Source organism: Pezoporus flaviventris, unplaced genomic scaffold, assembly GCF_033815535.1.
Source record: "Pezoporus flaviventris isolate CSIRO_AGI_PZ_B2104156 unplaced genomic scaffold, CSIRO_AGI_Pfla_v1 ptg000066l, whole genome shotgun sequence".
Classification (NCBI taxonomy): domain Eukaryota; kingdom Metazoa; phylum Chordata; class Aves; order Psittaciformes; family Psittacidae; genus Pezoporus; species Pezoporus flaviventris.
In genome coordinates this window covers 24,784,326-24,803,799 of record NW_026892614.1, presented here as the reverse complement: position 1 = coordinate 24,803,799, position 19,474 = coordinate 24,784,326, and the positions used below count along the sequence as shown (strand labels likewise).

Here is a 19,474-nt window from a genome sequence, read left to right as displayed (position 1 = left end):
GCTGCTTGCAAAGCTATTCTCTTCACTGTGGGCAGAAAACCCAGCATTTGACTCTTTGATTTTATCGTGATGGGTTTGTTAACCAAAACATTTAACTGCCTGCAGCAAGCTCCAGTTTGATTATTATCCTGTACAGGCATGCAGAAAAAGAGTGAAATCTTGTTCTCAGATAAACACATGCAATTTCTGTTTAGTTCAATCAGAGTTGTGCATGCTTCACTGAAGGCACAATTGGCTGAATAAGACTAGCTAAATTGACCAGACTTTCAAGATAATTTAATTACATGTCTTTGCATTTAAGAATATGTACAGTAAACACACTGCTCTAATAGCAACCCTTTTCCTTTCTCCCTCCTCCCAATAAAACCTTTTATTTGGTCTCAGAGATGGATTAGATGTAACATCTTGGGGTCAAATACAAATTAATGTATGTTAGGTGCTCCAGACTTTCTAGATGATGCTAAAAACAACAATGAAAAGTCTTCAGTCTTCATGTAAAAAAAATGTTTGTTTAAAAGATTACATAATTTATTCTGTACTTTATATTTGGTTATGCAGAATGAGAAAAAAATTGAAATGAAAATCCTAAGATATAATACCTTAAACTTTGCTCTCATGGTTAACTTCCCTAAATGGTGCAGGGAAAAAACTCACAATTGTTCTAAGCTCAGATTTCAGAAATTTGCATATTAATTTTGGAATTGCTTAGTAAATTCTATACACTGCAGATGCAAAGACCTTCAGAAAATGCACTTTAGGGATGTAAATGTAAAATATTTTAGCTAATGGTAATGTATCCAGTGCAAGACTTTTTAGTCTGCCACAACTATTGTACATTAAATGAACCACACTGAAAAGGGAATTAGATCTTTGCCTTACTCTTACCATCCAGCTATAATTCACTTTTAGATTGCATTCATTTTTTCCTAGCAGCACACAAAACCCATCAGAGGCATTAATCTAATAACACTCTAGGCAATATTTAAGATGATGGGACACTCAGGTAAACCAACATATTCAGTATATCATTAGCTTGAATGTTAACATTTTCAGTGTACCATTAGACTCTGTACATTAACAACTTCCACAGAAAAGCTTGTAGAAAAAAAAAACAACCAAAACTCTCCTGTTCGTTCTGGAAGTCTTCTATGCTTTCAATATCCTCTACCCATTAGCTGAAACCTGGAGGGAATATCACCCAGAAGGGAAGGTGCGGTAAATCTCAGAGAAGTGGGTATGATGATATTTCCATTGACATAACACTTACAGGAAAGCAGAACAATATGCAGATAGACAAAATGGTGTCCTTTAAAAACCTGCAGAAAAATCTGACTAGGTAAAGTTGCAGAAAGTGGATCATTTCTTTCAGGGAAAAATTGCAGTATGACTACTCCATTAAATCTTCGGCTCAAGACCTTGGGAAGCTACATCCATTCAACCCATTTTTTTCTGTTCAAGACTAGAAATAAATACTCTGATAGGAAATGTAGACCTCTGTCTGTCTGAAAGAAACTACCACCTCATTTCACCCTCAGCACCTGGCATACACCAGATAGCACCAGGTTTCCTATTGCTGCTGACATAACTAGAATTTGTACAAATCATGTACAACCCTGCACTTTGAGTAAAGTGTGGGATTTCATAACCTCCTAAACAACGGAAATGTTGTAATTTCGTGCAGACTTCACAATCTGCAGCACTGCTTTTTAAAAAATCTATATGTTTTGTAGGTGAAAGAGAGAAAGTGTGTTATGCTATGAACAGATTCAAACCTCTGTTTGTAGTCAGTTACTATTCTAAATGAGCAAGGACAGTCAAAAACCTGCAGTTTACATGCTGCGGAGAACCCTTGGTAAAACAACACTGGATTATAACTGTGTGAAACTTACATGGTCCCAAGGCTATGGTGACTATTACATCATACCAGAGTTATAACGAGCATCCTGCAGGTGTAGAGCACAAGAGGCCCAAGCACCAGTAATCACCAGCAAATGCCAAGATATAACTGCTCAGTAGATTCACTCAGAGAACCACTGTCAGGGCTTCCCATCCTTTTAAAGATTTCTCTCCCCTTTCCCATAGTCCAGTACCACACTACATGCAGCATGTAACTCCATAACCTACCACAGACTGTGGTCTGTTACCCCACACTCCTGTCCTCCGAGTTCACTTTGAGATGTCAGAGAAATCAGGTCCTTGTCAAGCAATGACTTGGTTCTCTTCCAGCTGGATCTGATAGCACCCTTACCAGGCCAAAACATCTGTTCTGAAAGGAGTCACTTGTTTGAACAGTTTCCCCCCTTCTCACTCAGCACTTAAAAGTGCTGTTACACTTAAATACATAAACAGTGTTTATATACTGCTTATACATCAGTTGTACGCTGGGGAACAGATTGCCACAGCCCCCACACAGATGCCACCTAAACCCTGCAGCTCAGAAACTCTCAGGCTTTTAGGTTTTGACAGCCTGAATCCACACATTTCACTTGCTGCCTGTGGTCTAGTGTAACCTTCCTTCCAGCATCCCAGCACTGCAGAGGTGATGGGAGCACCCTCTCACATACAGATTTGCAGGAGCATTTTCTGCCTGACGCTGGCTGGGTTGTTTCACATGCAGCACCTAATCCATAACAACGACATGCCAGGTCACTGAGTTCAATACCCTCTAAAGCTCAGTCACGTCATATATGCTATTTCATAAAATGACCAACCTTCAGCTGAAAGCTTCTTAGATTGCTTGATCCCATTATCCCGTTTATTGAAAGGTTATTTTAGAGTCTCATTCCTTTGATGGCTTGAATCTGTCTTCTAATTTCCAGGCTCATTTTATCTCTGTGCAGTTCATACCCATTTGGATTCAGTCTCCATTCTGCTGAAGCTATTCCAGCTTGTATAAATAATGTATTATTCATTGTGCCAAAGATTCAGAAAAAATGGGAGCTTGGTTTTGCAGTTTGGGTGCTCAGGGCATTCCCTTGGGATGCTTGTATCAGTAAATGTTTGATTATTTTTATTAAGGGTGTCATTAGGAGACAGCTCACAAGCGAATAAATAGTCAGCCCGGTGACTAGGACATGTGATTCAGTTTAAAGCCCGACTTCAAATTCAATGTAACAAGGATTTTCAAACAGGCCTTTCATCTCTTAGTGAGCACCTCAGCATGGGGCAATGAGGTGAAGCAGGTGTTAGGGAGTGGCAGGAGGAGTCCCCAAGGTGACATCATATTTTGAATGAAATGCAACCTGAAAGTCAGCCAACCCCAGCACATCTACTGATCTAGAAAGATCACCTCAGGAGAAGAGAGTGAAAATGACCTCGCTTCAGCCTGGACACATGGACTAACCTACTGTTGGGGAAGAGAGCAGTCTTCTACCTTTTTGCAATGCCTGCTTTAAGCATGTACATGGCCAGCAGCCTACCTCAACTCATATTCCCATGCCCACAGCTCTCCCTAGGTGCTGCAGAGGAGCTTGACTCCAGCACCAGGGTGAGGGAGCTCTCTGAGCGGATATGTACCTAAAAGACTTAACAATACCAAAGTATTGATGCATTTAATCCTGTGTTTTCATCTGTGATTACACAGTAAGACATTAGTTTTATGCAAACAGTTACAATTAAAAAAAAAAGAGAAACAAAAAGAGGAAGAAAAAGAAAAGAAGAAAGAAGGAATAAGAGAAAGAAGAGAGAAAAGGAGAAAAGAAAAAGGAAAAGGATAAAGAAAAGGAGAAATAAGAAAAAAGGAAAAAAGTAGAAATAAAAAAGGAAAAAAGAAAAAGAAAAAGATAACATAAAAGAGAAGAAAAATAACCTTATTTTGCGAGAATGTTGGTCAGGGAAAAAGATTGCATTTGGTTTACGACAAATACTGCCTTTCAGAAAGGTTTTTTAAATGGTGAGGAACAGGAACAGATAAAAGCTGAAGGAGAGATAACGGGAAGCTAATTATAAAAACTAGAGATAGCATATCCTAATAGCTCTACTGTAAACATATAATTGTTTTTCATTGTAATTTTTTTCATCCTTTGGCGTTTAATATTTTGCATTAATTACAACTTTACTGTAATGGATTTGAGAATCTCTCATCCTGAAAACTGAAACTCTGCATGATTATGACTTTACCTGTTAGCCAATTATAAAACAGAATTCTTTTTCTTTTCTTCTTTTGAAATTATTGCCTTTCCCCTGAGGAAAAAAATTACAGGGTTTCTCACTTCACTCTAAGGTATTTTTCTAAACTGACCATTTCATATACCTTTGGGAGCAGACCAGAAGTAGAAGAGATATATGAAGCTCAGAGTAAGTCAGATCTAACATTGTGATTCAGACTTCTCCATTTAAGCCATAGCTCTGGTGGTTTTCCCAGGCTCCACCTGTGTAAAGTAATGCTATAGCTACTTGTTAATAGGGGACAGATATTGGACGCATCTCTTAAATATCCCCAGTGCAAGCTGCAAACTGGTCTATGCCTAAAAGAGATAAATTAGTGACCTGCGTAGCAATATTAGACCATTGCACATCCTAATACACTAACGGGGGAAAAGGGGGATTTTAATCAGTTTAGCTCATTTTGAACAATTTAAAATTAGAGGCAAACACCTTTATCTCATCTCTCAAGAGGTTCTCCTTTGATGACACCAAAGACTGTGCGGGCATTTGACTGTAGTCATGGAGGTGACCTCAGAGCTGTTTGTCTCCTCTCCAGTGTGAAGCAGCTGCTTCACATTAGACATGTATTTCATAAAATTTTCCTTTTCTTGTCACTTTAACCCTTGCAAAGTCCTCAGTGTATGCCCAAGGTTTTCAAATAGTTTGTAATGTGCTTAATGAAGTTACTTCTGGCACTGTGGACACATACAAGTGTGTCTGTAATTTCCCACCACTCTTTCTATCATGAAGCCATCCATATTGTTGCCCACTTGATCAACATTGAGCGGTATCATACCAGCCAATCTACGGAAGCTGGGGAGTTACGGAATAAACTCTCTGGCCTTGGCAAGGGTCCAAATGAAAGCTATTTGAACCCCATCAGGACCTATGAAACAGTAAGCTGTCACTTTCTGGTTTTCCTCATCTAAAAAGTTTCCTCTGTGGATTCTATTGTCGGTAAAACTGTATTTCAAAGCCTTTTAACCAGAGTGAGAAGGTGCTGCCAAAGGTTAACCTCAATTTCAGCTGAAAACACTTACTGAGAGCTGCAATTTTCAGGTTACTAAGCTCAAAGAAATGTCTACAGTATTTTAATTAGTTTGTCAGGAGACAGCTGGTGGGGGAAGGATAAGGAGTGTTGTGAATTGTAGACAATGAAATAAACCTGCAAAGAATTAAAAAAAAAAAAAAAACAAACCAAACAACAAAACCTAAACTATTAATACATGGAACAAACACAACTTCTTTCTAGAAAGAAAAAAAGATAAATAAACCAAACCCCAAACAAAACAGAAATAGCACTTAATAATATTTCTTTCACAGTTGCTATTTGCCTCTCCCAAGGTTATGCAGTATTTTCCCAACCTGGGGGTTGATTCTGCCTTGTTACATGTTGAGCATGGTGGTCCAGGAAGAGCACATGTGAAAACACCCTGAGGCTTTCTGTGTATAGGAAGCAGTGCATGGGGAAACTGTGTACTCTTCTGAGCTAAGCAGGACTGTGCAGGACTCAGCCCTGCAAATAAATGGTTCTGTTTACTTTGTGGAAAAAAAGTGACTGTGCCTCCTGTCCACCTCCTTGGTGTCTCACGACAGCATTATAAGCTAACCCTTATAATACTCATAAAAGAACCCGGCCCCTTTCTGCAAGGTGTGCATGTAAAACATGCAAAAGCTCATCAGCTTTTTTCCTTTTTCCATTACTCTGTACATCACATTTATATGTTTGCTTGTGTATAATGTAATATACTGTTACATATTAGAGGGTTGAAATGCCCTGGTGAGACTTTCGCATGTATTGGTTCTGCTCTTCAGAAAATTTCCACATAGTCAGCACGCAATAAAGATTGCTTGAACACCATGGTGTGAGGCTCTTTTGATCAGTAGTGTGCTTCATTGAAACAGGAAACAAAGTGAGACAAGGGCTGCACAACCACTAGCAGGATTTGACAGTACTTTTCAGATCCAAAGCATGTTGCTCTGCTTTTTCTCACTTCCTTTCCAGTTTAGATAGGGTGATTTTTGCATCTTTCAAAATAAAAAAGTAAATAATTCTCAAGTTTGAAAAAATCAAGCAAATAAATGGTCTCAGCAATATGAACACAAAAGTCTTCATGTTAGTGTTGACGAAGTAGTCAGGTTTAACAGAACAGGACAGTGAGCCAAGGATGCAGCTGCACAGTCTTTCAGAACAGAGTGCCCACTCTCACTGCACGAGAGATTCCCCAGGAACCGAAAAAAAGCTCTATAAACATGAACCTTCTATTTTTCAGTATGCATTTTTTTCTTCACTAAGCCTTCACTTAGGTGATACAATTGTGAGGTACGCCTCTAATTAGCAGTAACATCTTAAATACCCTTGAGGAATTAGGCTAGCATTTTTTGAGATACTTTCCTAGATTTTTCACACTAATATGCCCCGCAATTGCCTTCTGATTTACAGTCTAGATTTTACCCCAACCTCCAACATTTGTATTTCTTTTATCAGCCACTTGTGCCTCAGTAGCTACATTCAGAATTAATAAATTATGAAGGAAAGCAAATAAAAGATTGTTTCTACCTTTGGAGAAGAAAGTTCTGAAAGCAACAATTCAGGCTTCCATTTCAGCTTCATCCTACCCCTGCAGCAGCAATGTACTAAGTGTCTGACATTTTTTCTTGTTTCATCTCAACATTCAAACTAGCCACTGTAGTGTAAATGTTCAAAATATTACCTAGATCGATGCTGCTAATAGGTAATAGGATCTGAACACACTCTTCACAGGCACCAAATTGAAAATGTACTGTGTGCTGCCAAGTGTGAACATTTGAAAGAATGATTTTACTGTAAAAAGTGACTGGAAAAATGGCATTGTGGTATTTTATCACCTCTAGGATTTCCATATCAAATCAGAGCACTTTACAAGTACAATATAGGGTTTTTTTTTACTCCTAGTATATTAAGCTGTAGAACCAACTCAGGATCCAGAAGGCATGCTGAGTTCCTTCATTCTTGAGCATCAGCACCAAGAAAACTGATATATATGCTTCACAGGCCAAATGACTTCATTTACATTTTGCTGGCATATTTAGCTTGAGTCTCGCCTTGTATGTGAGATTTTTACTGCTGTTCTTCATGATTTGCACATTATAACTGAGATCAGCATCTGACTGTTGTATTCAAAATACATCTTCATTCTCACTTCAGTTTATTTTGGTGGGTTTAGACAGATGTAACAAACCTGTGATGATTCCTGTGAGTCATGAACAAGAAGGAACATGTTCTAGCCCAGCATAGTGACGTTTCATCACTGACAAACATAGAAATGTGAATTTAAATATGTCTTTTAAAAAATAAACCCAATTATTATCCATTGTATCTCCAGATAAATGTAAGAAACAAGTAAATGAGGGATTCTCTTAGGTAAATGAGAGCATGCTATTTTAATACACCATTTCAGGGCTGCTAAAAAAAACCACAAACTTTGAAGTAAATTAATCACAAAAGAGCTGCACACTTTTATGGTTCCAGGTGTCTTAGCACCTCGTTTTATCACCTTAACATGAATAAGCTGGTTTCTAGTGCTGTTTTACTTATTTAATCTCTAGGACTAATCTCACTTCTCTAATAATTTCCCTTTTTTACTGAGATACTTTCACATAAGTAAACTAAATAAAAGTACTATGGCACTGGAAGAGTTTGCCCAAAGAAGTGGTAAATGCCCCATCCCCAACAGTGTTCTAAGGCCAGGATGGACAGAGATTTGGGTGACATGGTCTAGAGTGAGGCAACCCTGCCCATGGCAGGAGGGTTGGAACTTGATGATCTTAAGGTCATTTCTAACCCAAACCATTCTACGATTATATGATTTTACTAATGAGACTGTCTGATCTCCTTCTTACAATTCCTGAAATAAATAAGTGATGTAAACATTTACACGTGTCTGTGATAAGCCTGAGTGGAAATAGAGCAAAGGGATGTTTTTCCATGCTTTTCTGTGGTAAAATTGAGGTTTACCTCCAGGTCTTGTTCTGGTTTTCTTCTTTTACTGAAAATATATCTTAGATTTTGGCTTCATATGTAATAGCAGCAGCAGTAGCAATAGTAACAGTAACAGAAGTAGTAATAAAAAGAATGATTATAAAAAGAATAACTACTAATACTAATAATGTATTCTTATTCTAGAACACAAGAGCAGAGGTACTAGCTACCATCGCTGGAATAACTGGAGTTGTGATAATTGTGGCTTTAATTCTGATCATGACTTCATCTACTGAGCTCATCAGAAGGTCATGCTATGAGGTGTTCTGGTATACCCATCACCTCTTGGTAGCTTTCTTCATTGGTTTAATAATCCATGGTATGGGGTAAGTGTCTGAATAAACTACATGGTGTATATGTACACAGTATGAGATAAAACACGATTCAAATCTCTAATCCTGTGCCTTCCTATTAACAAACTGCTGGGATCTTTGCTTGGAGTCAGATTGCAGATTGATATTGCCCACCACTAAAGTGCCTAAAGACCACTATTCTCTGACACAGAGGAACTTTCTAGTACCGTGTGCCTGCGCCTGTGTTCTGGAGGTACATGACATCTCCGTGGAGCAGGGAACAGGCGACACAATGGTTTGTGGTGTGTTACTTTTCTCACCTCTTTCCTTGCAATTTGAGAGCTGCCACATTCAGTTTGGCATTGAGTGTCCCTGAAATTGGCTCAATTAATTACTCCCGAGTTTCAGAGGCACAGCTGCAAACAAATGCGGTAAACTGTATCCTGGCCCGATTAAAATGGCCCCTTCCCCTCTCTCCAGCAAATCCTTCAGAATCCAGTTTCAAACAACTGTAATGAACCCTGTAAGCCTCCAGCTTTACAAGCACCCTCTGCCCAGCCAGCTGATCGACACTCCTCAGCAAGAGAATTCCCTGAAAAGGGTACACTTCTTTAACCGCTCTGTCAACAGCATTCAATGAGCACATTGCTTGCTCCAGACTGGGAGTGCACTGCAACAGAGCAGCTCCCTGCTGCCCCAGCACATCCTTACCACTACCTGATTTCTGAAAAGAAGTCAAAACACAAGGTTTTGTTCTCTTCCCATGTGACTGAACAAAACTCACTCAAGTCTACCTTCTTTTCTGTCCTTCTGCCTGAACTGGTGGCACATGATAACACTGCCATGTAAAAGAAGGCAGTACTTCTTATCTCCTCGTCTCTTGTTAGACTCATGGGCAAGACTGGCTAGTGTTTTAGAGACAAAGTATGTATGGAAAAATGGAAAATTCAGAGAAGAGTATGAAACAAACACCATTTCCCCATAAAAATCTTTCTTCTCTATCCATAATCAACACCAGCTGAAACCCATTTAAACTGAACAGTCAGGATTTATATGTTTGGGAGAATTCATATCATTCTCAGAAGTAAAAAAGCTAGTATTTAATATGTTTAGAGAGTGTACATCTAATTACAGTACTCCAACTTTATTTGCAGCTTTTAAAAATGCATTTAGAAAGCAGCAAAGGAAAGAGAAGGTCTGTCACTATTAAGTTTTATTTTTTTTCTAACAATGCAAGATGCTCATATAGAGAGGAAGTCAAAGTGTGTGTTCTAAAGAACTTGGAAATCATTCTGATTTTTGCCACAAACAGCAAAATGTACATTCTCTATGCAAGGACTCTACACACTTCAGCTGCATTGGTGTATACCGATACTATAATGCACTTCTTGCATTTGGTCAAAAAAAGTCATGGCAAAGCTAAAGGAAAGGTAATTTGGACAAGAGAACAGAGCAGGGTTGAAATGGCCAGTTCTTGAACTTTCAGTTATCTCCAAATCTGAATTTAACTAGTAATTCAAAATGCACAGATGCACAGAAACCTTCAAAGAAGCATATCACTGATGGACATTTTTGTTTTAAGTCAGCTTGTTCAAGGTCAGACGCCTCAGAGTTTGCTGCTCCACAACGTCACTTACTGTAGAGATCACTACTGGGAATGGGAAAATGCCACTCAGTGCCTTTTGCCTCAGTTTTCTGGCAACAAACCTGTGGTAAGAGTGCTGTTTGCCTTCTGATTGTAACTCAGTGTCCTTCCTTGGAAGGCTAAATGTCTTAGGGAGCAGGGAGCTGAAGTGTATGCTAGTGACTGTTTAGAGAGTAGCTGCACATTTCTGTTCCATGGCCTCTCCCTGTGCATTAAAATAGTGATCCTGACCTCTTTTATAATCAGTATAGACAGGTACAGATGAAGAGTGATGAATAAAATTTTGGTGTCATTAATAACAATTTTTATTTCTGGAAGATCCTTTTTGTAAGCAACATTCTCTTTGTATGGATTTCATGAAGGGTATGGATTTCAGAATTACACTCTATTTAAAACTCTTCTGTACATTTATTTTTAATTATTTAGTATCAACAATATCCTTGATGTGCTCGCTGCACAAACATAGGCTCCACGTGAAAACCTTATGAGGGTAGAGATGCAGAAAATACAATGGAACAGTAAAGCTAGGAATTCAAATTAGTATTATTATTCTAACTAACTGTACTTTAATATGGATAGTCTAAACACCATGGGAGAATAAGTCAGAGTTAAAATTATGTCCTTGTTTTAGGGCACATTCTTCATACCATCCAGCCTTGATGTCTTAAGTTAGGTAAAAAGGAGAGAAATTGAAACAATGAAAGGAAAAGGCAGGAAAAATGTCCCACGGAAGGGTGACTTTCCTGCAACAAGATTGCAAATCCACAGGGGGTAATTAAGTACAGACTTGTACAGTATGTCAGATGTCTCGCATCCAAACACAATCATTTAACATTTACAGCTCAAGATTTAGCTTGCTCATATGCAAGTTTTTGTTGTTTCTTCCAAAAAGAAAAAAACATACCAAAGGAAATCCTGAAGTAAAGGAGAAAAATTAGCATTCAGTGTCTTGTAGCTCTTTTAATGGCTGACGCAGATTTTTCTGAAACTAAACTATTGTTAGCCACTATCCAACCTGCATATTAATGAGAAAATGAATGCCTCTCTAAAAATTTCAGCTACAATGTCACCATAAAAATCAATACATGGCTACGCACCATGAATACAGACACAATTTTGCTTCCAACAGCATGTCTTGATATTCGTTATCATAAAGCCAACTGGAGAGAACTTCCACTTCCCTATGTTAAACCTATTTTGCCAGGCTTTCCTGAATACCCACAGCCATATTTGCAAAGTCACATTATTTTAAATGAATTGTGATAATACCATATGGCATATAGATCATCTGTAAGAACAGTGCAACAGTGCTTTGCTGGATGGGTAATGCACTATGGCGTGATACTTGCTAGACCCTGCAGATAGCACAAATTCATTCAGAGGCTAAAAAGCTTGTGCGGCACAAGCAGGGGCAGGTGCCGATGGGACTGAGAAGGGAAGGGACAGCCTTGCTGGAGTTGCACGAGGTGACACTGCAGGGCACACCCTGCTGGCCACGCTTCCCAAGGGAGGCTACCACGGCAGAGACCCTCTCTCAGTCATGTCACATATGATCCGCTGCTTCGTATTTCAGCCTGATCTGGATCCTGCTTGAGGACAATGAAGCATTTCTGTTGCATGCAGAGTGCCCAGACTTTTATCCTCGCAGCCTCTCCTGAGCCATCACTGTCCATCTCAGTTCATTCTCATTACAGGAGGAAAAACCACTTGGGCAAGAATACTGATGCCCCCATTAGTCAGCCAGGAGCTGTTTCCTAGCAGCCCACCCTTCCTGGTGGTAGCCCTGTTGCCCCAAGACAGCCAAAAGATATTTTGGACTGAATGCTCTGCTGCGCTGTAGCAATGGCACATTTGGAACATCAGCTGAGCTCACAGAGGGTAGCCTCCAACCTTAACATTCCTGTCACATGCTTTTATTTACAAGTAGCACAAATGGAAAGGAGGAAAAACAGGTCTCATCATTATTGTGGCTTGATATATGCAAATATATTCAAGACGTGAGATTACCCACTGTGCAGAGACACCTGTAGTATTTAAGGACAACGGATGTGATGAGCTTCTGCTTTAACCAACAATCTTCTGGCTTATGCTGGTTGCTTCCCATTATTAAATCATGCATATTTTTATTTAATTTTCAAGACTTAACCTTGGGAAATTGCCACTCCATCCTCTTAGCACTTTCTAAGGAAGCCACATAATTTTATGGCTTGCTTCTCATAAAAGATACTTTATAACCCCTGTTACCCAGCTTGTGGAGCAAAGTCAATGTTTCAGCAAGTAAAGTTACTCTTTGGAGGTTTTAAAAGCCACACAATTGTGGAGTCTTCAGTTTTCTAGAATGAGCTGTGTAATTAAAAAAAAAAAATGGAAATAAAACAGTATCTCTTCTAGAAAAAAAAAATCATGAAGATTCAATAACAGCCAATTATCTTAGCTATCAGTACAAGTCAGTGAAATTGTTAGTTAGTATACTTGAATAGCCAAGTATCTCTGTTATAGTGATCAGTACATGAGATTAGCAAGTAGAAGCCCAACAATTACCTGCAATACTTAAAGTATGACCAGCTTAGTATCCTAGATAAAAAACCCCACATTTATTGATACAGAGACAAGTCATGGATTAAATGGAAATGTATCCCATTCCTCTAATTGAATATTTGGGACTTAATGCTTACTCATACAGTATCAGAAAACTTGCAGCTGACAATAACAGCTGACCCTTATGAAATACTTTAGACTTTGAAGAGGAAAAAAATAATAAGGCTATGGGTAATTTTGTATAAATGTGTGCAGCCCTATGTCTTCAGGTCCAATGATATCTATATGGAACACCTAAATTCATTAATCCTTTTGCCTTTTAGCAGGAAAAGATTTAAAAGGACTCTTCTTGGCCAGAATACAGATGGATATTAGCACTGCTTTTAGAGTGCATCTGTGAAGGAGTCCCATATGTTTGTTCCACAAGAAAGCCAGAACTGCTACAGTAGCAACAGAAATACTCCCTTGAGAAAAGCAAATCAGAAATCACAGAAGAAAAATCAAATTAATTTTATGCTACCCGCTGATTTAAGCCAATGATGCAAAGCATTGTTGTAGACATTCAAATAAATGTTCTTTTTTAATATACAACTGTCTACAGGCTTGGAAGTGGGTTTTAAGTCCTGTGGTGTTGTACATCTGTGAAAGAATTGTTCGGTTTTGGAGATATCAACAGGAGGTGATCATTACTAAGGTGCGTAACATACGTTGCATGTCTGTGCAAAAAAAAAACAAAAAAAAAACTATGTCAATGAATTTCTTTTTTTTACAGGTAACTTGTCCATTTTATGACCTCACTTTTCACTCCTAACTTCAGCAGCTCTTCCATCACTACCGTGGTTTCAGCCAAGTATCAATATCAGATTTTGCGTTTATTCCAACAGCAAGTCCATAAGAATATCCCATACAGATCCAGACTTGATTAATGAAGTGCCAGGCTTTACACCATCATAACACAAACATCTGCACAGAGGTTCCCTCTTTTTAATGAACTGAAACCATGTCCCACACCAGTAAATGTGAGAGATGCCCTTGCCTTCAGTAAGACATGGTTTTTACTTTCAAATCTGGAGGCTTCTGAGAAGATTAAGGGTTATATTATCAGAATAAATAATCTAAGCTTCATTAATACCAATGTAACAATTTATCCCAGTTGTAAATATCTCTGTGTGCTAAGGGCCTACATAAGTCACAGCAAAATGGATGGGGAATGGTGCTATTGAAGTAGCTGAGTCCACATGTATCAAGACAAAGATCAGAAACTGTGGTTTTTTTTTTTGTGAGGGGAAAAGCATGTTAGATGATAAATCTTGCTGCTGATTTCACAGAGGGTCTGTGAATCTTAGTATATATGACATACAAAACTGGCTGCTTAAATGCGATTATCTCTTAATAATAGTATGTTAGAATTGAGCTCATAGGGCTATTCTTCTTGTTGAACCAACAATAATCCCATTCATGTTAATACTGTTACGCAACAGTAAAAGTGGGAAATTATTCCAGTCTATTAAGGAAGAGGCTCAACTAAAATAGAAAGATCACAAACTCTTAAATTGTTACAGCATTTCCTCTGCCTCTTACACTCACAAAGCAAGCTGCCCCACGATACACGTTGTACGTGTTCTCAAGCTACTGGGCAATACCAGCACTGCAATGTGCAGTTTAGGATATAAACTACAAGACACTTAATAATTACTGTGCATACCAATTTGCATTAACTTGTTGTTGAACTCAAGTAGAAGTGATTGCAAAGTCACCTGTAACTTAATGAAAACAAACAGCTATTCTTCTGAAGGAAAATAAAACAGGTTGTTTTATTACTGTTTAGGTGGTGACGTATTCCTCTGGAGTCCTTGAGCTCCACATGGAGAAATGTGGCTTTAAAATGGGACCTGGTCAATATATCTTTCTACAGTGCCCATCTGTCTCATGGCTGGAGTGGCACCCTTTCATCCTCACCTCAGCTCCTGAGGAGGACTTCTTCAGTGTTCACATACAGGTCATTGGGGATTGGACTGCAGCCCTCTTCAAGGCCTTCGGAGCACAGGAAAAAGCTTTCAAGGAATTGTGGATGTTACCAAGGTTTGATTTACAGAAAATACATTTAAAAATGTTAATTCTGCATTTTAAAATAAATGTTAATATTTTAAATTTCATGAATTGTGTATGTGTTCTTTATGTTAGAGTATTAGATAGTAGTTCTGGATACAAAATATGCCATTATGCTAAAAAGAATGCAGAAAAACACAGTCATGAACTTTGGCCACAGCTACCAAGAAGACATGATGACTAATCCAAGATTTAAAGTCCATATCCATATCTATATGTCTGTCACTATCATTTACATCTCTAACCTCTGTATCTACACCTAAAGTAATCCATTTTGACAGATTAAGAGCTGAATTAGAACAACACTGGAATCTGTCTGCTACTTTTGTGCCTCTATGTTTATGCTCTCATGGCACCCATCCCCTGCTATCCAAAATTCCAGCTTTTCCCTTTCACTTACTTAGACATTTTTCATTACTTAGACATATGGCCCCAGAAACTTATGCTTGAACCTTATTTATTTCCAACAGCGTCCCTCAGCTCTGTCTCTAATTTTCAAACTCTGCTCCACTGGTTACTGGTGTTCAAATTCTGTATCTCTGACAACTTAATCCAAGCAAAATGTTGATGCTTTGTTGTTGCAAGTCAGGAGGGCTCCTCTGAAGTTAATGGAGCCACCCTGACCTACACCAGCTAAGCATCTGGCTTTATACATAATGGATTCAAACCATGTAGCTCCTTGCAGGCATAGTGGCGATTTTCAGCAAAGAAAGGTCTGGCACAGGATCATTTCAATTCTGGGGGAGTGTGTAGAGCCTGGGACCGAAAGGCCTATTTTCCCCCTGGAAAATTGCTTTTGATGAAGCAGTTCAAGTAAAACTGAATGGCAAAAGGCACTTGTTTAACTAGATTTATATAATTTAATGGGACTTGGATGTTAGAGAACATTCCCCCCAAAAGCTTCTAGATAGAACTGAGCTACAGAGGCATACTAGAAGGTAAGGGCAGAGAAGACAGTCTGTTCCAGTTCTTGCATTGTATCAGTTAATAAAAATTACAACTGAAAGACACACCTTTGTTAAAGGCAACTGGAATGAGAAGTATACCATTTCACCACAACTGGAGCAAAAATGGTCCAAGGTGATTGACAACCAGTGTACAGAATGAGAAAAACTGTTATCAAATGCTGCTGGCAACAATGCAGAGCTGAAATTAACAGTGGTGTCGTATATAAAGACTCTTCTTTTTAATCTTTTTAAGGTGCCTAATGCCATCATTCAGTTGCTTTCCTGCAATATATTAAAAAGAATATTTCAGTAGTTAAGCTAGCAAAAAAAGCAGAAAAAGAAAAGCAAGTCTTTTCCAAAGGTTTCAATATCTAAGCAACAAATTGGTGACTATATTAAAAATAACAGCAGAAACTGAGCAGAGGATAGAAGATCTTTAGAAACTGAAAGATAAGGTAAGGTTCTAAAAATAAAACCTTTATATTGTAAGTAATAAAAGAAGACTAAAATAAAAGGTACATACATATATATATAGGTAGTAAAGACAGTTAGCTGTGATTTATGGCCAATTTGGGAGATAAGACCATAAAAAAGACTATTGCTGTAAAAATAATCAAGTTCTGTATTATGCATCTTTGGGATTTTTGGCTCACTTAATTGCTGTTTTAGCACATTGTCCAAAAATCTAACTTCTCTTACAGTCAGGGGTACTACACAATCATGATGATGAGCAAATGTTTAAATTCTAAAAATAGTACAAGAGTCCGTTATTGTTACTTTTCCAAAACTAATACCTGCCTTCCCCAAAAGTATAAAGCTTCTTTATAATCAAATTGTGTAGATGGACACAAAGAATATGAACAATCCAATGCATAGTTAGAACCAATCTATAGCCCTATTTTCTACTCCTCCCTTGGCAAGCACAAATGTAGCATTTGTTTTCATTCTGCTTCCTATCTTCTTACCTTTCTCCACCCCCTCTAGATCAACTGAATGGGTTGTACAGCTCAGTTTATCTTTCTCTGTTTTCTCCTATTTCTCTGAGCCATTGTATTTGGCTAAGCTCTCTATCTACAGCTGAGCAATGTGTTCAAACCAATAACAAGTTCTCTGTCACCTAAGGAGTTAGGAGCAGACTGATGAGACAAATGTCTGTAAGGAATGATTCAGAAGTCATTGATCTGTCTTGTATCAGAGAAACAGTTTAAATAACCTCTTCAAATTCCTTCGCAATGAATTTTTTCTCAGTCTACTAACAATAATGAGAATTGCTTCCAAACCCACACTGAACTTCATAGAAAGCTCAGTTTCACACAGGCACTTCACACATATACCCTAAATTAATCATATTTTACAGTGTTAAAAGTGTTTAAAAAGTATAGAACTGGGCAATAATACAAATAACAATACAATTTTTTAAAAAATATTATTTTGTTTATATCAGATGCCAGTTTTCCAGAAGTCAACCCTGAGTAGCTGTTTCATTTGATACAGCACATGCAGAGCATCTGGAATCTTGAAATAAAAGTGACAAGTACAAATGAAGGGGAAGATACTTGCTAAGACTTTGGTACACATTAAGAAAGCAATGATAGGGTTTCAGATACATTGTTTCTCCATATTTGTGTGTACCAATTACTCGGCGATCCCTCCGTCTTTTCCTGTTAGAGCATTTCATTCTTCTTGCGTATTTAAGCTGAACTTTAAAGATGATTAATGCAATAAAGTGCACAAAACAATACAAAATCTGAAAGAAGGAAAAAAATAATTTTTCCTAAGGACTGGGTGTTAGTGAAACCATCTTCCAGAGCACTTACATTGTTTAAAGACAGGCTAGACAGAGATCTCCAAAGTACTGCATATATTCACATTCATGCTGCTAGAGGAATGAATCTGATTATTTAATAAACTTTTTCATTTCTAATACTGATCAAAATGAATGCCTCAGCATCAGCAACCTTAATTATAGGAGGTAGCAACATAAACAAGCATTTTACTTATATTTTGCCTTTATGTCAGATACTAAATACAGTTTTATTTCCAAAAATGTATTTTTAAAATATTGGGTTTTTTTTTTCAGAAAGAGCTGGGAAAAAAGGAGTTTCCTTGCATACGATGACCTCTTTCTTGCTTTCTCTTTTATTACTTTAACATATATAAAGAACTTTTCAAAATTATTCGTATAATCTGTCCCTCTTTACTTTGATATACACAGTACAGAAAATAAAGCTCTAAACCAGGATGCTTTTCAGTAATTCATAATTAAATATGCAAATTCCACAGCTAAATTTGGACATGCAATTATATGACTAATCACATTTCAGAAAGCCAGAAAATTGCAATTGCATGCTTAAATAGATGGCCAGGCCTCAAACCCACATGGGTGCTCTTGTTCTCTCACTTCAGAAAAATCAGTTGTTTTGCTATTAAATTGCCCCCACTGAAAATTAAATGCGTTTCTATGGGTAATTTCTGTGCCAGCTTAGACATGTCTTTTCTCTTTTATTTTAACAGAGTGTCAGTTTTGAAAATATGTAGCCCAACAAATGGTAACCTTTCTGTCATTTTACATGTTGCTGACCCTTGACTAAATGTCTTGATGCTGTAGACTGGCTGTGGATGGACCATACGGATCAGCAACCACAGACGTCTTCCACTACCAAGTGAGTGTGTGCATTGCAGCAGGAATTGGAGTCACACCATTTGCCTCTATTTTAAAATCCATTTGGTACAAATACTGCAACCCTAACACAGAACTGGTGCTGCAGAAGGTATGTAGGGAAGTTTATCGGTCCATCAAAAAGTTACACAAACAAACCTATTTCACCAGGTGAGAGAGGCAATTCAGAGCTGGAGACTCATTTGAGTGCTTTAACTCGCTCTCAGAAGCAGGCAGTCATTTTCCAGTTGTGTCAGGAGGTGTTGTTGGGTAGGGTCTCCTGAATTCACTGTCATTCTCTGAGGAAGAAGGTAGCTCTAGCTGCAGTGTTTTTAGTAAAAACTGAAGAATTCAGTTTTCAATAGCAACTGGAGATAAACGTGGAACATCTTTCATAGCTGCACAGATAGACTGAGAGCTCGAATAGAAATCTGACCTCTCTCCTACGAAAAATAAATCCTCCAAGGTCATCTCAGACAGAAGTGAGGGGTGGCACTTGTTCCTTGTCCAGCTCTAGGTTTCATGGGGCCCTTTGGCTGCTTGTCCTGGTTGAGAATGCTGCATTCAGTAACCATTATCTGCTTTTCACACCTTGCAAAGTCAGGATATTTTCAGGCATAGAAGGAATTAAAAAAAGGCATTTAAGCTCTGGATGAGGTGCACATATCAAGATGCATATTACTGCTTCAAACCACTTTAATCATTCTGTTGAAGAAATATATTGGGGTCTGTAAGGCATGGATGGAACCAATTAAGTTAACATACTCTCGATCTGCTTACCTGTTATACATCTTCTGCTAAGGATACATGAAACAGCACTGGGGAAGGATAGACAAGAGATAATACGGGTGAAGTAGGGAGAGGGGTAAGTAAGTAACAGAAAAGAAAATCAGCATTAAAGACCTTGTTCCCTAGCTATCATAATAAGTGGTTGGTTGTGGACCTTAGAGTTTCTTTTAGCTAATTTTCCAACGTAAAAGCTGAATCAGGAACTGTTCCTCATTCACATTTAAGGACAAATGTTGAAATTACATTGGAGTAGACAGATCTCTGAGAGGGTCAGTACATATGGAGCTGATTGCAGGACCCACGGGCTGATCTTTTTAAATGAAAGAG

General features: G+C 38.2%; 1 protein-coding gene across 1 annotated transcript in view; it reads left to right on the top strand.

The window, feature by feature from the left end:
- NOX3 (NADPH oxidase 3) overlaps positions 1-19,474 on the top strand; it is a 38,030-nt gene that overhangs the window by 6,474 nt on the left and 12,082 nt on the right. Inside the window, 6 exon segments of the mRNA XM_061471606.1 lie at positions 4,897-5,042; positions 8,312-8,493; positions 10,043-10,172; positions 13,245-13,337; positions 14,472-14,725; positions 18,308-18,470. Of these exon segments, the coding sequence (XP_061327590.1) occupies positions 4,897-5,042; positions 8,312-8,493; positions 10,043-10,172; positions 13,245-13,337; positions 14,472-14,725; positions 18,308-18,470 (968 nt within the window).